Source organism: Scophthalmus maximus, chromosome 2 (genome assembly GCF_022379125.1).
Source record: "Scophthalmus maximus strain ysfricsl-2021 chromosome 2, ASM2237912v1, whole genome shotgun sequence".
In the NCBI taxonomy this organism is placed as follows: domain Eukaryota; kingdom Metazoa; phylum Chordata; class Actinopteri; order Pleuronectiformes; family Scophthalmidae; genus Scophthalmus; species Scophthalmus maximus.
In genome coordinates, this window is record NC_061516.1 from 26,698,359 (window position 1) to 26,717,834 (window position 19,476).

At 44.8% G+C, this 19,476-nt stretch overlaps 1 protein-coding gene and 1 long non-coding RNA gene across 6 annotated transcripts; one reads left to right on the top strand and one right to left on the bottom strand.

Moving 5' to 3' along the window:
* Positions 1-5,692: 5,692 nt before the first annotated feature.
* LOC118300323 lies at positions 5,693-8,932 on the bottom strand. 3 transcript variants are annotated; one of them, XR_004790056.2, is made up of 4 exons: positions 8,119-8,932; positions 7,414-7,557; positions 6,390-6,636; positions 5,693-6,162 (listed from the first exon to the last, which is right to left on the bottom strand). It is a non-coding gene; the product is annotated as an uncharacterized LOC118300323 (long non-coding RNA). The 3 variants fall into 3 exon arrangements; XR_004790055.2 differs by having other exon boundaries at positions 7,984-8,125; XR_004790054.2 differs by lacking the exons at positions 7,414-7,557; positions 8,119-8,932 and having other exon boundaries at positions 6,390-7,405.
* On the top strand, positions 5,862-18,585 carry slco2b1 (solute carrier organic anion transporter family, member 2B1). 3 transcript variants are annotated; one of them, XM_035624460.2, is made up of 15 exons: positions 5,864-6,080; positions 8,144-8,277; positions 9,167-9,304; positions 9,472-9,634; positions 9,768-9,992; positions 11,254-11,352; positions 12,256-12,386; positions 13,846-13,936; positions 14,849-15,013; positions 15,140-15,329; positions 15,745-15,889; positions 16,262-16,422; positions 16,664-16,728; positions 17,124-17,244; positions 17,705-18,585. In XM_035624460.2, exons 2-15 carry the CDS (start codon positions 8,191-8,193, stop codon positions 17,898-17,900), a joined length of 1,977 nt encoding a protein of 658 aa, XP_035480353.1. In that variant the 5' UTR covers positions 5,864-6,080; positions 8,144-8,190; the 3' UTR covers positions 17,901-18,585. The 3 variants fall into 3 exon arrangements, with proteins under 3 accessions (XP_035480354.1, XP_035480353.1, XP_035480351.1); XM_035624458.2 differs by having other exon boundaries at positions 5,865-6,080; positions 9,765-9,992; XM_035624461.2 differs by lacking the exon at positions 17,705-18,585 and having other exon boundaries at positions 5,862-6,080; positions 9,765-9,992; positions 17,073-17,215.
* The last annotated feature ends 891 nt before the right edge of the window (positions 18,586-19,476 follow it).

Consider the following 19,476-nt stretch of genomic DNA (forward strand, 5'->3'; position numbering starts at 1 on the left):
GAGGTTTGTTGGGATCAAAGGTCAAACACATTCGCTCTGTAATGTGACCTCACGTGTTTGTGTTGTTTCACTGTTGTTACAGTGACAGTTTGTTAATTTGCCCCATGAGGCAGAAGGAACATCACCTAGTGGCTCACACAGTACTGACACAGTACAAACAGTACTAAACCCCCCCGAGGCTTCGAGTTTCTCACACAACACTAACCACTCTGTCAACTTTTATTAACTTCTATAATTTCACAACTTGTCCTACAACTTTGTTTAAGCCACAAGGTTAAACTATTCTTCAACATCAAGGAGATGATGATACAATTGATATTCTGCATTTGTTTAATAGGCTGCATTTCCAGGGGGGGGGCAAAGAGGGCATCTGCCCCCAGGGTCTGAGACCCTGTGTAACCGGCCAGTCGGTCATGTTTTCACCCCTGACAGTTAGTTTGTCTGTCCATCCGTTATTTAGTTATTTAGTTATAAAGTAAATTTGTTAGTTCGCTGATCCATCCTTTCATTCGTTCATTCACCCCTTCCGTCCTTCCGTCCTTCCGTCCGTCCGTCCGTCCGTCCATTTCTCCATTCCTCTGTTCTTTATTTAGTTATTTACTTAGTTTGTTAGTTTGTCCGTTATTTAGATAGTTTGTCAGGTCCTTATTTATTTAGTGTGACAGTTCGACGGTCCGTCCGCCACCGCCCATTCGTTGATTCCTTCCTTCTTTCTTCCTTCCTCCCTTCCTCCCTTCCTTCCTTCCTTCCTCCCTTACTTCCTTCCTTCCTCCCTTCCTTCCTTCATTCGTCAGCAGGATTAAAAACTACAGGATGGAACATGGACCAATAAAGATTTTGGAGTGGATCCTCTTTCTTTAACATGTGAGATAGGACACTATGATTGATGGCTGACATGTATGTGGATCTGGATCTAGCAGGTTTAAATGTGGTTTCACTCGGGGGCTGTTGAGGCTCGTCAAAGACAAAAGATCCTGTATTATCAGCTGATCGTCTTCTGGAGGCCAGTTTTAAACAGTCTTAAAGGTTTCTAATGAAATATGTGTTGAATCTAATAACCCTGAACCTGGGAACAGGTGAATAATTACAACAGTGGCCTGCAATTGTCAACAGACAGTTTTAATGTTACTGTGTGTGTGTGTGTGTGTGTGTGTGTGTGTGTGTGTGTGTGTGTGTGTGTGTGTGTGTGTGTGTAATGAGTGGCCTGGAGGCCTCAGAGCTCCCAGGAGTCTCATTGACCAGCAGGTTAATAGAATTAAAAGCTGCAGCGAGGCTTTCAGGGGTCGGCAGACAGGAAGCCGGTACCTGCAGACTGACTTTCTCTCTTTACCTCCAAACCTGCAGGTGTCTAAACAGGTGTGTAACCAGGTGTGTACCAGGTGTGTAACCAGGTGTGTACAAGGTGTGTAACCAGGTGTGTACCAGGTGTGTAACCAGGTGTGTACCATCAGTATGACAGTGACTTATTTCAGCTCTGGATTCCTTATGCATCTGATCCTGTCTCATTGTCTCAAAGTGTGTTTAGGCTAGCTTAGCACAAAGACTGGTAGCAGTGGGAAACTGTTAACCTCTTTGGGTGTAAGTGTGGATTTTCCCAAATTGCTGAACTTTTTTGTGTTTTTTTTCCTGTTGGATGAATTGAAGGTTCGTTCCTCAGCAGTGACGTGAGTCCCTGCAGATAACTGCCCCCGGGTGTCAGCGTTGCCCTCTGAGCTCTGATAAACATCTATCACTGATCCTCCCTCTTTGCCCCCACTGGGCTAATTACCACCAGATACTGTGAATAAGTGTTTGTTAGGCAGCTCACCGTGGACCTCACTAATGATCACCTTCGCTTCAGAAACATTAAGGCTCATTACCGGCTGCTGTGGCAACTGAACACACAGTGATGAAACTGGCAGACCATTAGGAAGCCGCGCCGTCCCTGGAGCTCCCAGCATGCAACAGCAGAATCACAAACAAACACTGTGAACCCCTTCAGGGTCTTAACAGAACAAACACACAGAGGCAGCATAAGTTTCTCTCTGTGCCTCACAAGTAACTTAAGTAAATACTTTTCTGTTTGGATTTGTGTGTTGAAATCACCTAAATAAAGATGGACAACAGGACAGCTCCTCTAGAGCAGGGGTCACTAAAAGGCGGACCGGAGTCCGGCTCCTGACCCAGACACTGTCCTGTCCGGGGCTTGATCAACAACTGATAAATTATTGAGAATAGCAAATATTGACTAGCGTTTCCATTTTACTGGTGGCGGGTTAGCTGTCACTACACTGCTTTGCGTCCAACGTATTACAACTATCCGCGGCTGGCCATGGTCGGGAAGCAGGGGATGAGTTTCACATTCTCCAGGGCTGATGCGCCGTCTCGCTCCGGGACCAACCACCGGACTTTCCGTAGCAGCGTGACTTCTCTTTTAACTTGATTACATTTTTTTATTAGGACACTACTGCAGCCGACTCCGCTTCTCTCCCCCTGTCGCCTGTTGTTTTGATGTGCATGAGTAACAGTGGTCCAGCCAGTCGAGTGCTGTGCTGTGCAGTGTGTGGAGACCTCACTCGCGGACACGTTAGGAGCCTTGCTGAAGGAAGCCATCACAAGTTGCAGCTCTCTGGTTGTGCGCCCGTCTCCCATGCTGGAGGTCGGAGGTTCGAAGCCCCCCCCATGACACATGATTGAATGCCCCCCCAATTATATGAATTGCACCCTACACTCACAGATGATTACATGAGTGTGAGAGAATATTGTATTTCAGTGTTCAGATTTCTCCACCCATGTTTTGTGTTCTGAGACTGTTAATATGCACATTTTCAACATTATATGTTTTGTTGTTACTTTACTTGACGTGAGAATAGAACATTATTAGAGAACTTGTTATTTATAATTCCTCCAGTTCAATATGAAACCTGACAGTTAACATTGTTGAAATGTTATTGAATTGCAGGTCTTTTTTCTTTATTCGATTTGACAGTCAGTTATTGATGATCAGGCTAGATGTTGATACAACCAAGCTTCTTCAATATGGCACTGAATCATAACGCAAGTTAGACATTATGGTTCTGGAACTTTGCTTGAGGAAAATTTCTCCAACTGGACCTTCCTGAATTTCAATTGAATACCCCTGCTCTAGAGCGATGCCAAATCACGGTGATCGCCCCCTGGTGTCTGGCTACTGTATAGGTCATAAGCCCTGCCCCCTGGTGGCTGGCTGCAGTATATCTATGTTCGCAGAGTGAAAATTCAAAGTAAACGTTAAATAAATGTTTAACGTTCCAAACATGTTTCTGTCATCTGAGGTGGTTCTTATCACTCTGATGTTTACAAAAAAGGGCTGAGCCGTCATAATTTGACAGCTGACACTGACTCGGGATTGGTCGAGAGCCATCACTGCTGCACAGACTCTGACTCAAAATGACGTCACCAGCACAAGATGGCGGCGCCTGAATCTGAGATGTTTTAGCTTCATGTTTGTACAACTTTATATACAGTCGCTGGTCGTCTTTATTTACAGTCTGCTGCAGAAATGCACCACAGCAACATGAATATAACACCAGCATTGAAAAGTCTAATGTCATCACAGAAACTTGGGTTCAAATGAGGAACGAAAAAACAATGTTTATGGTTGTTGATAAAAGACATCACGGGAAGCGTCTCCTGTGTTTAGTTGACACATCAAACCATCGCAATCTTCTACTTAATTTTTTCTAAAATCAAAAACATGTTGTTTGGCCACATTTAACACTGACAACTCAATTTGACCCTAATTTGACTGATATTAATTTAATATCATTACATATAATTTTTGTTATTAATATGTTATCAATAACATTGGATGCATAGATATATCATATATGTCATATATAGATGTATGAATATCCTGGTTTTCTTTACAGTGAATATTATAAAGTGATAGAATAAAGAAAATATCATTTGTTACTTCTGTTTGTTTTCGTCTCTTTCGCAATGTGGCCAGTAGATGTCGCACTGTTGCAGCATGAAGAACTCAACCTGGATCAGGGTTTGTCATTTTTGAAGGTTTTTCCAGATGTGTCAGCAGATGTGGCTTCATGTGTCCAGCCAGTTAAAACCCTGGGAAATCCAGGAAGTTGTGCAAAGTGTTGGAAACAGCAGAACATCAGACTTTTCGTCTTTTTTTACTCCCACTTAATCTTCAGGTTTCTCTATAAAGGACAACACGTTTCACAGAACTAGTATTTAATCATTTCCTTAATCAATAACTTAAGAAGCAGACATTAAAACATTTATTTAAAAATCAATTATTACATATTGCGGCCTCCAGGCCAGTATACAGCCTCGAATAAATACTTAAAAAATTCTTATGAAATTCCTTTTTTCTTCAGTTATAAAAAAGTAAACAAGATTTTTAAAAATAATTTCTCCTTATTAGGTCTAATTATTGATCGATTAATAAATCAATGTGTGAAAAAAATACAAAGATATCCTATTTTTGTTTGTAAAATGTGTTCAGAGTTGATGAATTGATTTACTATCTTGAAGACTCCGTATGTCTGTTGGTATGTTTTGGTGGATCTAAACACAAACAGATTAAAACAGTTACCCAATAATTAGTAATCTGCATCTGTTTGTCATTGTAGAACAAAAAGGATGATTCACTGAATGATGTCATCATCACAGCAGCAGATGCTACGTCTGGAAGCAACACGAATCAGCCGAATCGGGAATCAACGCTCAGATTTTTCTCCTGCACCAGTGAAGCTGGAATGAATGTCGTTATCATCCATCTGATCTGATCTGATCTTTGTTTTACAACCGTTTAGGATTCGGCGTCTGTTACTGCAGAGCTGGGAAACCTCCGGCCTCTGGACCGTACACAGCCAACGGGAAGGACCAAAAAACAGAAATAAAAATACCCCCAAAAAATATTTAGTGACAGACATTAATTATCTAAACAAAACAAAACAAAAACAATACATATATATATATATATATATATATATATATATATATATATATATATATATATATATATATATATGTATTGTTTTTGTTTTGTTTGTTTTGTATATATATATATATATATATATATATATATATATATATATATATATATATATATACATATATATATATATATATATATATATATATATATATATACATATATATATATATATTATAATCACACCAGTATTTCCCATTAATCACTGAGACTGTGGCGGCTGCTCCATCGTCTAACTTGTTTGTCTCTGGCGTTGCTTCAGTGTAGAGCTGTGTGCAGCGCTCGCTCTCGCTCGCTCTCGCTCGCTGTCTCCCTCGTTCTCTCTCTCTCCCCTAATGATTATGAATTTTCATGTAAACGAAGCCTCTGTTTTTTCTTACAAGTTACAATTCCCCCTTGATCATTTTTTATGAACAACCAACCTCGGTGTTCAGTCAGTTGGTCAGTTTGTCTCTAAGATCAGACACAGACCAGATTTTAATGATGTGGAACAGGATTTGCTTGTTTTTCCTTCCTGTCTTCCGACTGTCTTAGACTGAAAAGAACAACACTGAACTGAAGCTGCTGTGAAGTCTGAGAATCATGTTGAGTCTATTAATCCCCCAGGAGGTTTCGGGACAAAAAAAGTCAACAAAAGCAAATGAGGATATTTACATGTTGTTTGTCATTTTTATATGGAGCCAACTAATGAGCCGGAAAACTAGCAACACAAAGTCATTCAAAGGAGCTTTTATTGAAGCGGCCTAGTGCTGCAGATTGACTGATAGTGAAAACAGCAGTTGGCATTTTGCCTTTGTTCATAGAGGTTTACAGGAAATATCAGGTCAGAGCGGAAACAAAAACTTTAAATTAACTTCTCTAGGGGAGGTGTGACAATAGGCAGCAGACTGTTTATTCAAAACCTTTCCTCCCTCCCTTCCTTCTTTACTCTTCGTCCTGCCTACAGCACCAGGGTCAAATTCCAGTTCCTCCCTCCTCGGCTGCAGGGCGGCGAGCTGCAGGAGTGTCGGCGCTCAAATGACTGGATGTTCCATGCGAGGAAAAGCCCATCTGCAGCGAAGTGAAAGGAGGAAGCAGAGAAAGTGATCTGAGCTGCCTCACAGTGAGTCTGACAAACTGCACGACTTCTGTTTCTTCTCTGTGGGATGCTTTCCCTGGGACGTCCTGCTGTGAGAACAGGAACACTGAAACAAATCAGAACAGAGTTTGACAAGGAACTGTGAAGTTGAATTTGATGATCTGGTGATTCTGCTGCTGCATCTGTGTTGTCTGTTGTGTTGTCTGTTGTGTTGTCTGTTGTCCGTCAGTAGTGGAAAGTTACTTTACAGCTTTAATGTACTTCAGTGTGAAGTTACTACTAAAGTGCACTTCTCCACAGAGACAAGTACTATCACGTAATATCAGACGTTACCTTTGCTGGAAACTGAATGAAGTTGTTTCTTGCACATTTTGACGCCTGTATGTTCTGGACAATCTCTCCCTCGATGTGTTTGCGCGGCCGCAGCTCAAATCCTCCGCGCTCTGGTTTTGCAAACAGAGCTGAGGTCACACTCGCTGTGCATCCCGCAGAGACACACGGTTTATGGACCTTTGTGGGAACCAAGGCGAGGACAGACGCTCTGACACACTGACGTGTTAATCCAGTCTGGTGACGTTCACTGAGAGAGAAGTGAGATACCTGAGTCAGCACTGGAGACACTCTGCTGTTCTGCACTGGACGCGGCTCTAAAATCTTTATTAAACAAAATAATTCTACTTGAAGAATGAACAAATTACAAAAGTCAGTATTTCTCTCAGCTCTCTGTATCTGCTCTGGTTCACTGAGGAATGAAACCAGCTGTGCGAGTTCAAAGGTCCCAGTTCACTGCGGCTCTGTTGCACAATAAAAACGACAGTTTTTATTTCTGTTCATCCGGTTCTACAGTAACATTATTGTTCAGAGTCAAATGTGTGTGGTGCGTCAGCAGCTGCTCAACTTAGGGGACACAGGTGCTTCGAGCTAAATGCTAAGATCACCATGCTAACATGCTCATGACGACAATGCGACAACACATGCAGATGTTTCTCAGTTGTAATGTTTGCAATGCTCAGCATCTTGGTTTGAGTTGCTAGCATGCTAACATTAGCTAATTAGACCGAAACACTTTCTTATTATTAACGGAAACGATTATTATTATTATATTTGCAAAGTCTTCAAGAATCGTCCAACCATCTGGATGAAATAATCTAATCTGCTGCACTATTTTGTTTCCTTGGATTGGCGACGCCATCTTGTGTTGGTGACGTCATCTCGAACAATCGCGATGTCAGCTGTCAATCATGACGTCTCAGCCCTGTTTTTTTCTCATCAAATAACTAACGAGAAGCAAAGTGATCAGAAACATGAACACGTGAACAAACATCAGTGATGAGAATGAGGGGGCGGGGCTTATGACCTATACTGTAGCCAGACACCAGGGGGCGATGGTGGTTATTAGACTTCAGTTTTGTCAGCTGTCATGTCATCCATCTTTAATTTCAGTCCGTGGTTCAGACAAAGATGGAGTCTGATGCAATGTTGACACGTGAAGCCGTCGACTCTGCAGGTGCAAAACAAACAGACGTGTTGATTCATAGTTTGTTCATTTTTGTGTGACGTGACCAAACACAAGTCAGTGTGTGTGTTTTTGAGAATCACTTTATACTGTTCAGTAGACAAGCATTTAATGTCACAGACGACAGTGAAGCAGTAGCTCCTCACGAGTGGGGATCTGCTGTTCAAACAGAGATTTAATGATAGTATTGTAAAACAGCCGTGACAATATAAAATATTATAAGTTAGATTAGTTTATTTCGTTTCTGAGAGAACTGAACTGAATATGTTCTGAAAACTTGGAGCCTCTGATCTGAATCACATTACAACGGGTGGTCGTCGTCGTTGCTGGTCTCTGGTTCTTGTCCACAATTTTAAAAAAGCCCGATAACAATCCAGTCAGAATGTTAAGAGCCGTCAGTGAACGCCTCACCTCCTGCTTTTCTCTCTCCACGTCTTGTTCTTCTCTGCCCGGTCGAGGTTTGTTTTTCTTATCTCTCTCGGCTTCCCTCTCTTTGTTCAAACATGCAGCACATTCATCTTTTACGAGCTCAGCGGTTCTACAAACCTGACTCTGTGTGTGTGTTTCACAGGCGTTGCTCCGCCCTCTTCAGTCTCTCCGTGTGGTAGTAATTAAATCATGGGGACCGTCGACCTCAACGTGAACTCTGACCCGGTGGGGTCACGACCTCCCGCCCGGCGCCGGAGTCCCTTCAACAGCATCAAGGTGAGTGTCTTTTTCACATCCGCAGTTTGACGTGTGATGCTCTTTGATTCAGGACGTCAACAAACTAAAAACCGCCACCAAGGCCCAAACGTCACGTTACAGACTGACTCACAGACAGAGTCAGTCTGTGAACGTCTCCGATGGTTTTCTTCATTAATTATTCTCTGTGAAATCAGGGAACATGTTAAAAAAAACCTTCTGTCTGACGATGTTGAAGAAAGAGACTTTGTCCAGATCCACACCAACATTTCATGGATTCTTTCTTGATCCATGTTCCTCCTCCCACTGAGTGAGTTTACTGTAAATCTGTTCCATCCTGTTACAAACCGACACACAGCGAAGAAAACCTCACTTCCTTGGCGGAGGTGATAACACATGCTGGTCTTTATCAGTGTGGTGGATCCAGGAGTCAAGTTTGACTCCGTCTCCGGGTCGTGGTGGCAGAGCGGTCCAGATGTTCGTCTCCCCAGCAGAGACTTCCCCCGGAACTCCGTCCATCATCTATCAGCTTTATCCTTTATGGGTCGCGGGAAGCTGGAGCCAATCCCAGCTGACAGGTCGCCAACATACAGAGACGAACAATCATTTACACTCACATTGGTCATCTTAGAGTTTCCAACTGACCCAACCACGATGTGCGTGTGTTTGGACTGCGGGAGGAAGCCGGAGAGGTTTCTGAGCTTCACTTCCTCAAGGTCCATCCTGGTATTGTTCTCTCACCGCGGGTCATGAAAGTCACTTTTGCTTTTGAAGCCTCCGTCTGTGGTGTGAAGGTTGTTGTTGTTGCCTCATTATAATTCATGTTAGCCTGACAGAAACCTGCAGACGACCAGACCCAAGTTGGCTCTCTTTCCTGACCCACCTCTCGTTCTTCTTCCTCGCTCCGCAGTTCTTCGTCCTTTGCCACAGTTTGCTGCAGTTGGCGCAGCTGCTGGTGTCGGGCTACATGAAGAGCTCCATCTCCACCATCGAGAGACGTTACGGCTTCTCGAGCCAAAAGTCCGGTGTCCTGGCAGCTTTCAACGAGGTCAGTACAGAGACGGGACGAAACAACACATACATATTCAGGTGTAAAAACAGTGTGTGGTGTCTTCTGTGCATCTCTATATGGCTCATAAAAGATATGCGACAAACACTGCGTGTATGTAGTAACTTCTCTATTTTACCGTCAAAAATGAATGCACTTGTTTTCAGGTGGGGAACACGATCCTCATCATCTTTGTGAGTTTCTTCGGCAGTCGAGTCCACCGGCCGCGGTTCATCGGCAGCGGAGCGCTGCTGGCCTGCCTCGCCTCGCTGCTGATTGCGATGCCGCACTTCCTGAGCGACCCGTACGACTACGCCAACCGAGTCAGCTGTGAGACCACGCCCACCCACCAACACATCGTCTCGACCCCCGAATTTAGGGCATGAGCTCGGAAAGGGTCAGAAACATTTGACGTAGACGATGACGAAACACTTGAACTGAAAGACCCTCTGTTTCCCAGCAGCCTCCGGTCAGAACAGCTCCGGCCTCTGCCAATCGAGTAGCTCCCTCAACGCCTCGTCCTCCAATCAGAGCTGCAGCCGGCAGGAGAGCCCCTCCCAGGAGGGGGTGTACCCTCTGCTGCTGCTGGGTCAGCTGCTGCTGGGTATCGGAGTCGTGCCCATCCAACCCTTCGGCATCTCCTACATCGACGACCACGCCAGCCGGAGGAACTCGCCGCTCTACCTCGGTACAGCAGTTGTGGGAACCGGACCACGAAGTTTACACGCCGACAATATTCACGTTTTCCTCCTTATACGATAACCTTCCTACTGAGCTGTTTGCACGGCGAATGTACCAAGACTATTCCACTGATATTCTCGTCAACGTGAAGCGGTGCAGACTCTTGCTCCACGTTCCATCCGTCCACCAAGTTTACTGGAAATCTGTTCAGCGCTTTTCGACCCTCGTGACAAACAAACACACACAAGCAGCTGTTCTCCGGCTCCTCACCGATTGGATTTAGAGCATCACATACCTTCTGCAGTCGGTCACTTCATGTGGCGAATCGAACAGACCTCTAACCGCTCATCGTCATCGGATGATGAAACTTTGTGTATGAATAAAGTCACTGACGACACATCTGCCATAGTTCATAGGGCCGATCCATGTGTTTTCATTATATTGTCTTCGTCTGTGTTCGCACCAAACACAAAGCACCTTTTCGAATTGCGTCACTCGCGCAAGTTTGTCCGCACGATCCCTCTCAACTTATTTGTACGGATTCGCGTTATTCGTGGGAATAATGCAAATAAACCCAACCCGCTGGTATTCGTACGTTCTTCCGTGTACTTTTTCCCGACAAACCTCTTCTGAACAAAAACACACATGAACACCCACGTAATCATGAAGTGTTGAATGTAAAAAGGCCAGACAGGAATACCGCTGGGAAAGACGCACAAAGCCGTTGTGCTAACTGGGGCTAAAGATGGCGTCCTTCTCCTTCTTCCCCCGGTCACAATACAAATAGCAACTGGTGTCGAAAAGCTCGAGCTGCGTCAGGACGTCTGACCACAGTGACGGAGGGAGGATCCCAACGTTAATTGTCGATCGCGACAACGCGTCGTTTCACCTCGAAGCAACTGGTGTCACGCCACTCGCATCTTCCGCAGCCTTGCATTGACTTTTTTGATGTAATCTACTTGCGCCAACGACCCGCGTCACGTTGCGTCTGAACGCTACATTACACCTGTTGCCATTAACAACCTGAGCTTGACTCAGAAAACAGTTCATGTTTTTTTCTTCCTGCTCGTCACAGATGTGTGAAAATGAACTTGTGGCCGCCAGTCAGAGGTCGGCATGCACGGCATTGACTCACTTTCTCTCAACACGACATTTCATGAGGGTCATGTAACCGCCTCCATGCAGAAACAAAGAAACAGGAACTAAAATGTAGACAGGACTTGATATTGTCAGTGTGGAAAATGAACTGAAAGTATTTTGTTTTCCAGGAATCCTCTTCGCTGTGACGACCATCGGTCCGGCGCTCGGCTTCATCACCGGCTCCTTGATGCTGCGCTACTACGTGGACTTTGACAAGTTGTCCCCAGGTGAGGAGACGCTGCGCTGAAAGATCCAACCGGTCGGACGCTGACGGTCCCGAGAGTCAAGTCTGTTAGTGTGCGAAATAAAAATCTGTGAATGTGATTAATGTCGCTCATTTCCTCCAATCACCAACGATTCAGAGAGCAGAGACGACAGGAAACATCATGTTGATGCTCTGTCGTGCGACGCAGGAGTTATTGACCTTTCACCTTTTGCACATCTGGCATTCAGTTGTTTGACAAGTGATTCAAACTGTGTGTGAAGAACTTGTCTTCATTATTCGAGCTGTGTAGTTTTATTTATCAGAACATGAGAATGTGGGAACATGAAAAACTCTGTTTATATAATGAAGCTCAGCGTCACAGACATGTTTAAACAAAAACCTTACACCCTGTGTGTGTGTGTGTGTGTGTGTGTGGACATAACATAATGTGATCTATGTATAGGAGGGAGTCTGTATGCGATTATTCATGCGTGCGTAACATGTATGTTTAGAAGGATGTGAGTGTATATATAGGACCTGTGTGTGTGTCTGTGTGTGTGGGTGTGTGTGTGTGTGTGTGTGTGTGTGTGTCTGTGTCTCTGTGTGTGTGTGTGTGTGTGTGTGTGTGTGTGTGTGTGTGTGTGTGTGTGTGTGAGTGTATGTGTGTGTGTGTGTGTGTGAGTGTGTGTGTGTGTGTGTGTGTGTGTGTGTGTGTGTGTGTTGGTGTGTGTGCTTTTTGTCAGATCTGAAACTCAAAGCATGTTCCAGTAATAGTCCATGTATTGACATGTGATTGCTGCTCATGGTTACAAATATACTGAAAGATTCACATTGGGTTTTCACAGCTGTTGATTATTGGCTGTGGTCATTTGACCGGTGATGAATTGCTTGACAGCGGCTGACGTTTGCTCTGTCTCCTCTCCAGACGAGATCGAGCTGGACTCCAAAGACCTGCGCTGGGTCGGAGCCTGGTGGCTCGGCTTCCTGGTGGCGTCGTGCCTCGTCTTCCTCACCGCGCTGCCCTACCTCTTCTTCCCTAGGAACATGCCCCAAGAGGTGAGACGCGGCGGAGGAAAGGTTGCTGCCTCAGGACAGGTCGACTTTACAGGCCTGGAACTCCTCATTGCTTGCAGGATTACAAAAAAATCCCAGATCCAGACAAAAATGTAATGGATTTGTTCTTGGCCCATGTTTCATCTTTCCAGTAAGGTTTCAAAGAAATCTGTTCTGTGGTGTTTTGTGACAAACAAACAAACAGACAACAGACAGGAGCGACACACAACACGAAATATAAAACACGTTCTGCAACTCAACTGAACAAGTTCAAACAGCTTCATTTTGTTTTGTCAAAGTCCCAAAAGCAAAGAGAAAGTTCAACTCTCTGCACATAATTCATCAGCCAAATTTCAACAAAACACTGATCCAACGATTGCTCAACAGAATTCCATCTCAACTTCCACCCACTCCGTCTGTCGGCAGCACTTTCACTTTCAAACTCTTGAGTTGATCTTCCCTGGAGCATGAAGCATCCCCCTCTCCACATGATGAGATCAATACAATAAGACGGACAGACGCTGGTTCCAGTGTCAGAAGTTTTCACTGAGCTTTGTTGCTTTTTCACAAAAACCCTCTCATGATCTGAACGTACTTTAGCTCTCACGTGAAGTGATCTCAAAAGTGGAAGTATTACTGAGGTCTGTTTTAATGTTCAGTGAAACATTGGCTGCTGTGAGAGTTTATTTGTAGCCGGGGAGTCATTTCAGAACAGCGTTATGTAACCCTCCTGGCACCAGTTGCCTCAATTCTCGACAAACCAATTCCACAATCAGGTTCCTCGATCATCAATATTTCTTCATCACATCCTGGAAGCGTCACCATGAACTACACTGAGCATCAACCCACCAATATCAGTTCAATGTAGCACACACGCCACCCAACATGAGTCTGAAACGCGGAAGATGGCGGTCGTACGAAACAACCCAAGCGACCCCCACTGCCAATAAAGCCAATCGTCTCTTTCATAACAGCCAACCAGGAAACATATCAAGCCAATCAAGTCAAAGTCCACAAAGATTTGACTAATGATTCTATGCAATAATCAATGATTCTATACATTAATCATTAGCAGTAATTTCCTGGTGACCAATCAAAGGGCAGTCATGGCTCCAGGTCTGGTCTTCTTGGATCCAGATAACTGTCTGTCAGCTGTTGCCAAGATGGCTGCCGCGGCGAGACTTTCTCACAGTTCACATGTTGACGTCTGCAGCAGGTTTGAGCCTCTTCGCCTCAACACTCAGCTTTGTCTCATTACCACATGATGCTCATCTATCAGAGCCCGATCCCGTCAGTTCTCATTGCGAGGACACAGGGCTTTTCTTTACACAGCCTTGAGTTTAAACCTCTGTGCAGTAGCAGACTTCCTGAAAGTGGCAGCAGCTGCAGACGGCGGGGTTTCGAATCCTGAAGCAAATAAACATGTCCAGTCTTTGATCCTTTTCCTTCCACATTTGTCCAGGACGGCGCAGACGATGTGGAGACCCGACCGGACAGTAAGCATCAGGAGACAAACCAGCTGCAGGAACTCTCCCTCCCCCAGTTCCTCAAAAGTAAGAGTCTGCTTTTCCTCTTCTGTTTTTTCTGTCTGATGAAGCTGCAGCAGAGGCAGCTGAAGGCCATCGACACTGAACAAGGGTCACGCAGTTTCAACCCTGGAGAAATGTGTAGTTACAATGCAGTCGCGTGTGATGTGTGCAGTGTTGTGTTTGTCTGCCAGAAGAGTCCAAATGGACTTTCGTTGCAGTTTGAAGTCCCATCTTTACCACAAACTTTTTAGGTCTTCATGGTTCTTGACTCTGTATTTCAGGCTGAAGAAGGATTTGAGTCGTGGGACTTCGGAAGTTATCAGAGAAACGAGCTGAGCAAACGTTAGCAACTGCTCAGCAGCAGCCGCTCAGAGACGTCCTGTGTCTGTGAACACTGGTGTTGAAAGTGAAGCTACTAGGAGGAAACCTCTGATTGGAATTCAGCTCCTGAACCAGGAACACGGAAGGAATCATAATAACTACAACTCCCATGATCCCACACTGCTTCACCACCTCAACAAACCAAACCTCCAAACTCTGTTGCTGTTGTTTTATTGAGTCACCCCCTGGAGGCAGAAAATAACATATTGTGCATTTAAGATGTGATGCTGAGTTCATCCAGATTCTAACTCTACTTCTTTTTATCATCAGTTTGGAAATTACAGTGGAAAAAAAGGAAAACACAACCAAAAATCTAATATTTGAAAATGTTATATATGCTTTAGAGTGAGACTTTGAGTTTTATGAGATATCTGTCTCGTCCACACTGAAAGTCGCTGTAACAGGGAAACTGTGTCTGACGAGCGGAACCAAACAGCTGACAACTTAAACCCGAACTTCTGCGGAAATTGTCGTCTTGTTAATTTGGGTGAACTGACCCTTTGTGGGTAAACGTCTCTGATCCGTTGGATTCACTGTCCAATCGCTGTCCTCCAGGCTTTCCTCGTATCGCCCTGCGGACGCTGCGGAGTCCCGTCTACCTGCTGGTGGCTCTGGCGCAGGTCAACTTGGCGGCGCTGCTCTCCGGCCTCGCCACCTTCATGGCCAAGTTCATCGAGAGGCAGTTCAGCCAGACCGTCTCCTTCTCCACCATGATGATAGGTGGGATTCACTTACTGCAGTGTGACGGCAGTTAAAGAGCTAAGATGAAGCAATGATCGGTCAACTGAAGACAGTTAGTTGATAAATGCAACTGAAGCATCTGTCTTCCTGATTTCTTTCTTTCAGGAGCAGTAGGTATCCCCATGGCGGTGCTTGGCACCATCATGGGTGGAATTCTGATGCGAAGGTTTTGTCTTTCGGTCAGCGGTGCCAGCAAGTTGTGCACCATCGCCATCCTGCTCTGCACCTTCTCTGCCATGCCGCTTCTGCTTATTGGCTGCCCCACGCAGAGGGTCGCCGGGGTCTTTCCTCCCGGGTACTGTGTCCAACACGATCCTTGTCGTCTCGCCACCTCTGTTTCACTCAAGAGAGAGAACCAACATTAATGTGTTTGGAAGCTAACGGGGAACTAAATGAACCGCAGATTTGACTACTCGCAGTAGAATCAATTCATATTTATTTTACTAACAGAATTATCGTCATGAACACAGACTTAATTTTACTGCAAATACGGATTAACTTTCACTTCTGTCAGGGAATTAGTTTCACTAGAGGTTGGGAATTTATATCATGACTGGAAGGGAAATAATTTCACTGCTGATATCTCTGCTGTCAGGGAACTGATTTTTTACTACTGATTGAAGAAAAAACTAGTTTTACTACCATCAGGTCTTAGGGCAGTTACAATAAACAAATCGATATTAATAATGTGTGTGTGTGTGTGTTTTCAGCACTGATGCGGTGTCGTGCACCTCCAGCTGTGGGTGTCCTCAGGACGCCTTCAACCCGGTCTGTGGTTCGGACGGGGTGGAGTTCAGGTCTCCCTGTCACGCCGGCTGTGGCGCCATGGAGATGGACACCAACGACAAAGTCACAGTAAGATTTGTTTTGTCATTTAACTTAACTGACTTCCTCATTTGGACTCACACGGCACTTAATAAAGCGCTGCAGGGATGATGTATTTTTGGTGTTCATTTTCCTGGTCTATGAAAGTTCTTGCGGTGTTCCACAAGGCTCGATTCTGTGCCCCATTCTTTTTCTTCCCCTTGACCATAGAAAAGGTTGTAAAAATACAAACTTGTTTCAAATCAACTTAAATTCTTATCTCATATTCCTGGTTTTACATTTGACTGTATAATTTCGATGTCTTCTCATGCACTGTCTAACTGTGTATTATTACTACGAGGACTTTAGCCTGCAGAGGGCGTGACCTCAGCTTGTGTCCTGACCACGTCTTTGTTGGTGCAGAACTACACTGAGTGTCGGTGTGTCGGTGGTCTTGGCTCCGCCGCCCCTGGAACCTGCGGCAGTGGATGTGCCCACCTCCTCCGCCCCTTCATGGTTCTGCTGGGCATCACCAGCTTCGTTGCCTCCTTATCCCAGACACCGTCGTACATGATGATACTCAGGTATGAACACGTGACACGAACACTGAAGTACATTAAGTACATAAGACATTTACTTACATTTAGTGACTGATTCTATGAGTGTGTGAGATTTGGTGCAGCTTGACAGTCGGGTCTCGGAATAGGAATCCATGATGTGAGTCACAGTCACACGACAGGTCAAAGGAGACAAGGCGTCTTCTTCATCCTCATCCTCATCATCATCATGGTTTTCATGACGGTGTTGTTTGTGTCTCTGCTGCAGGACGGTGCCGGCAGAGGACAAGTCTTTCGCGGTGGGAGTTCAGTACATGCTGTTCCGAGTGCTCGGTGAGTCGACGCCTTCAATTAGCCGCTCAGAGACGCAGTTTCCCTCAGAACCGTGAGCAAGGCACACGAGGTCTGAGGTCGAGGGTTGTCAGTTCACTGACCAACAGTATCTGTTGATCGTCATCAGTTTTAATTCAGCTCTGAGAGTGTTTGCACATGAGATTCTATGTTTGGCGAAATGTAAATGAATTGAAGAAGAAGTGAAGGATGTGATGAGAGAAGCTACACGACGATGGGCAGATATTCATGTTCCCCAGAGGATGAATCGGAATCATTTCTCTAAATGCCAAGGCAACAAGGCACAGTTTCCCTTTTCCTAAACAATTTTATCTTTGTCAAGTCAGATCCCTGCTCCCCCTGTAAATCACACGTCCGTGTCATGTGACCCCGTGCAGCGTTCATGCCCGGCCCGGTGCTGTACGGCAGCGTCATCGACACCACCTGCATCCTGTGGGGCAAGAAGTGCGGCAAGCAGACGTCCTGCCTCTACTACAACCTGGACCACTTCAGACAGCGGTGAGTCACACACACACACACACACACACACACACACACGACCACACAGAGCGGTTGTGCTAACTGGGGCTAAAGCTAGCGTCCAACTTCCTCACACTCAAAAGCGTTTGATCGTCCATGTCTGATACGACGTCAGGACGTCTGACGACGGTGACGGAGGGAAGATCTCTTTTGATCTGGAACTGGAGAAACGGTGTAAAAGAGGCAAAAACAACGTGTCGCATCAAAAGACAACGGTTGATTGACATCGATCAAATGTCAACAATTTAAAAATGTTCATCTTGTTTCTACTTCTCTGAACTTTCCGCTTCAGCTGGAAGAACACTATTCTCACAGAGTCCCAGTGAGAATCTTACTGAGTTAACGGTTTGTTCTGGTTTTGATCCTGGACAGTCCTGGTTCTCAGTCTTCAGACTGGTCCTGGTCCAAAGTCCTTGACCCTCTTCGCGTCTGTGTGCAGGTTTCTGGGTGTGCAGGTCTTCTTCGTGTGCGGCGGGCTGCTCTGCTTCCTGCTCACCATCGTGGTCCTGCGTCGAGCGAGCCGGCGTCAGGAAGCGCAGCCGGACGGGAGGGCGGGCTACGCGCTGGTGACCGGGCAGAAAGCAGCCGAGGACGCTGCGTCGAAAGAAAAAGAACTGTTGGGCGTCAAGACCTGAAGACAGAAAACCAGAGGACGCAGAGGAATAGTCTGAAGGACGGGACGGAGGAAGAGTTGAGGAGTTTTCAAAGTGAACGCTGCTGCTGTGTGTCGAGAGAGAGTTGGATATGAAGCGTCACCTGATGGAATGAAGCTTTGATACTTTTGACATTGTGTTTTCTTTATTCCAGACATGCCACATGCTCAGTGAGTCACTGATCTGATTGTACATAAGCTTACTCATACATATATTTTCACATGATTCGTCATATTCTACTTTTACAAATGTGAAATCCGATGGCCACTGGATGATGCCTTCAAGTCACTGGGAAAACTAGTTTGACATTTCTGATTAAACCCACAATTTCAGATTTAAAGCTGCAGCACACATAACTGTGAAAAGAATCATGTGACTCACCATCAGCTACTTTCTTTCATTATCATATTATATTTTTTTAAGGATAATTATATCTAAAGGTAAGTTAAAAAATGCAACATTTGGTTGTTAATTTTAAGATTTGATATTATCTTTGGAGTGAATTTTTGTCATTTTCTACACAAACTGTTTGAAAACTGCTCTTATTATGAAAATCACACATTTTAACGAAGAGACAATGAATGCAAATATTTTAAACAGGTCAATCTTCAAATTGGATTCACATTGTTATTTTTGTATAAATATACATAAATGATTTTCATAAATACATTTTGTCAATATGCTTCATGAAATTCACAATTTACAACCATTCAGTGTTTGCCAATGATTTTCTGTCAGGACACTGAACAGCACCAAGAGAAGAATTCTGTAGAAGTTGTGATTTTGAGTCCACAAAGATCCATATCACATTTATTTAATATAAGACAGAAATTGAGAAACGTTTTGTATACGATGACGCAGACGCGGCCACGCTCTCTCCTCTGATCTCATCAGTCACGACTCGATGACCAGCGGCGAAGGCAAAGCGCCGCTTACACTTCCTGTCAGGAACAGTTCCGCCTCATCGACACATCTGGACCGGATGCAAATTCTGTTCGTACCTGAAAGAAATCTCAGAATACCAGAGAAAAACGGTGAATGCGGGAAGTTCTCCTCGATCGCTTGGATCCACACGACTTAAGAACAAACCACTTCGTACTAACGGTTCTTGCGTGAGACCCAGTCTCTTGATTTACCAGGATGACGGCTCATAGAGGAGGATGATCCACATTTGCCACTTATTGGTGTTTCAGTATTTTGTCTCGTTTCTCTAAGGACCCGAGGTTTTAGTTAGGAAGCCGGACAGATAACAACCGGGGGGAAAGGTACTGAACGTACCTTCAACATCAACGTACCCTGACGTTGATGGAGACACTCAGATTAGACGCGACACTGGTTTGGCGAGACGAGACGAACCATTAGATGAACTGTGTTCGTCTAAATAGAGAAGCTCTGCATGGAGATTAATGGTAGATTGTGTGATTTCTAACTGTCTGTCCGGATGCATCTGGTAATAAAATGAAATACTTCTGATACGACGTCATCCGCCTCCAAAAAAGACGTCGTTCCTTCACATTACAACGTTTCCCCAGACGCTGAGCAGAAACCACAAATCCAG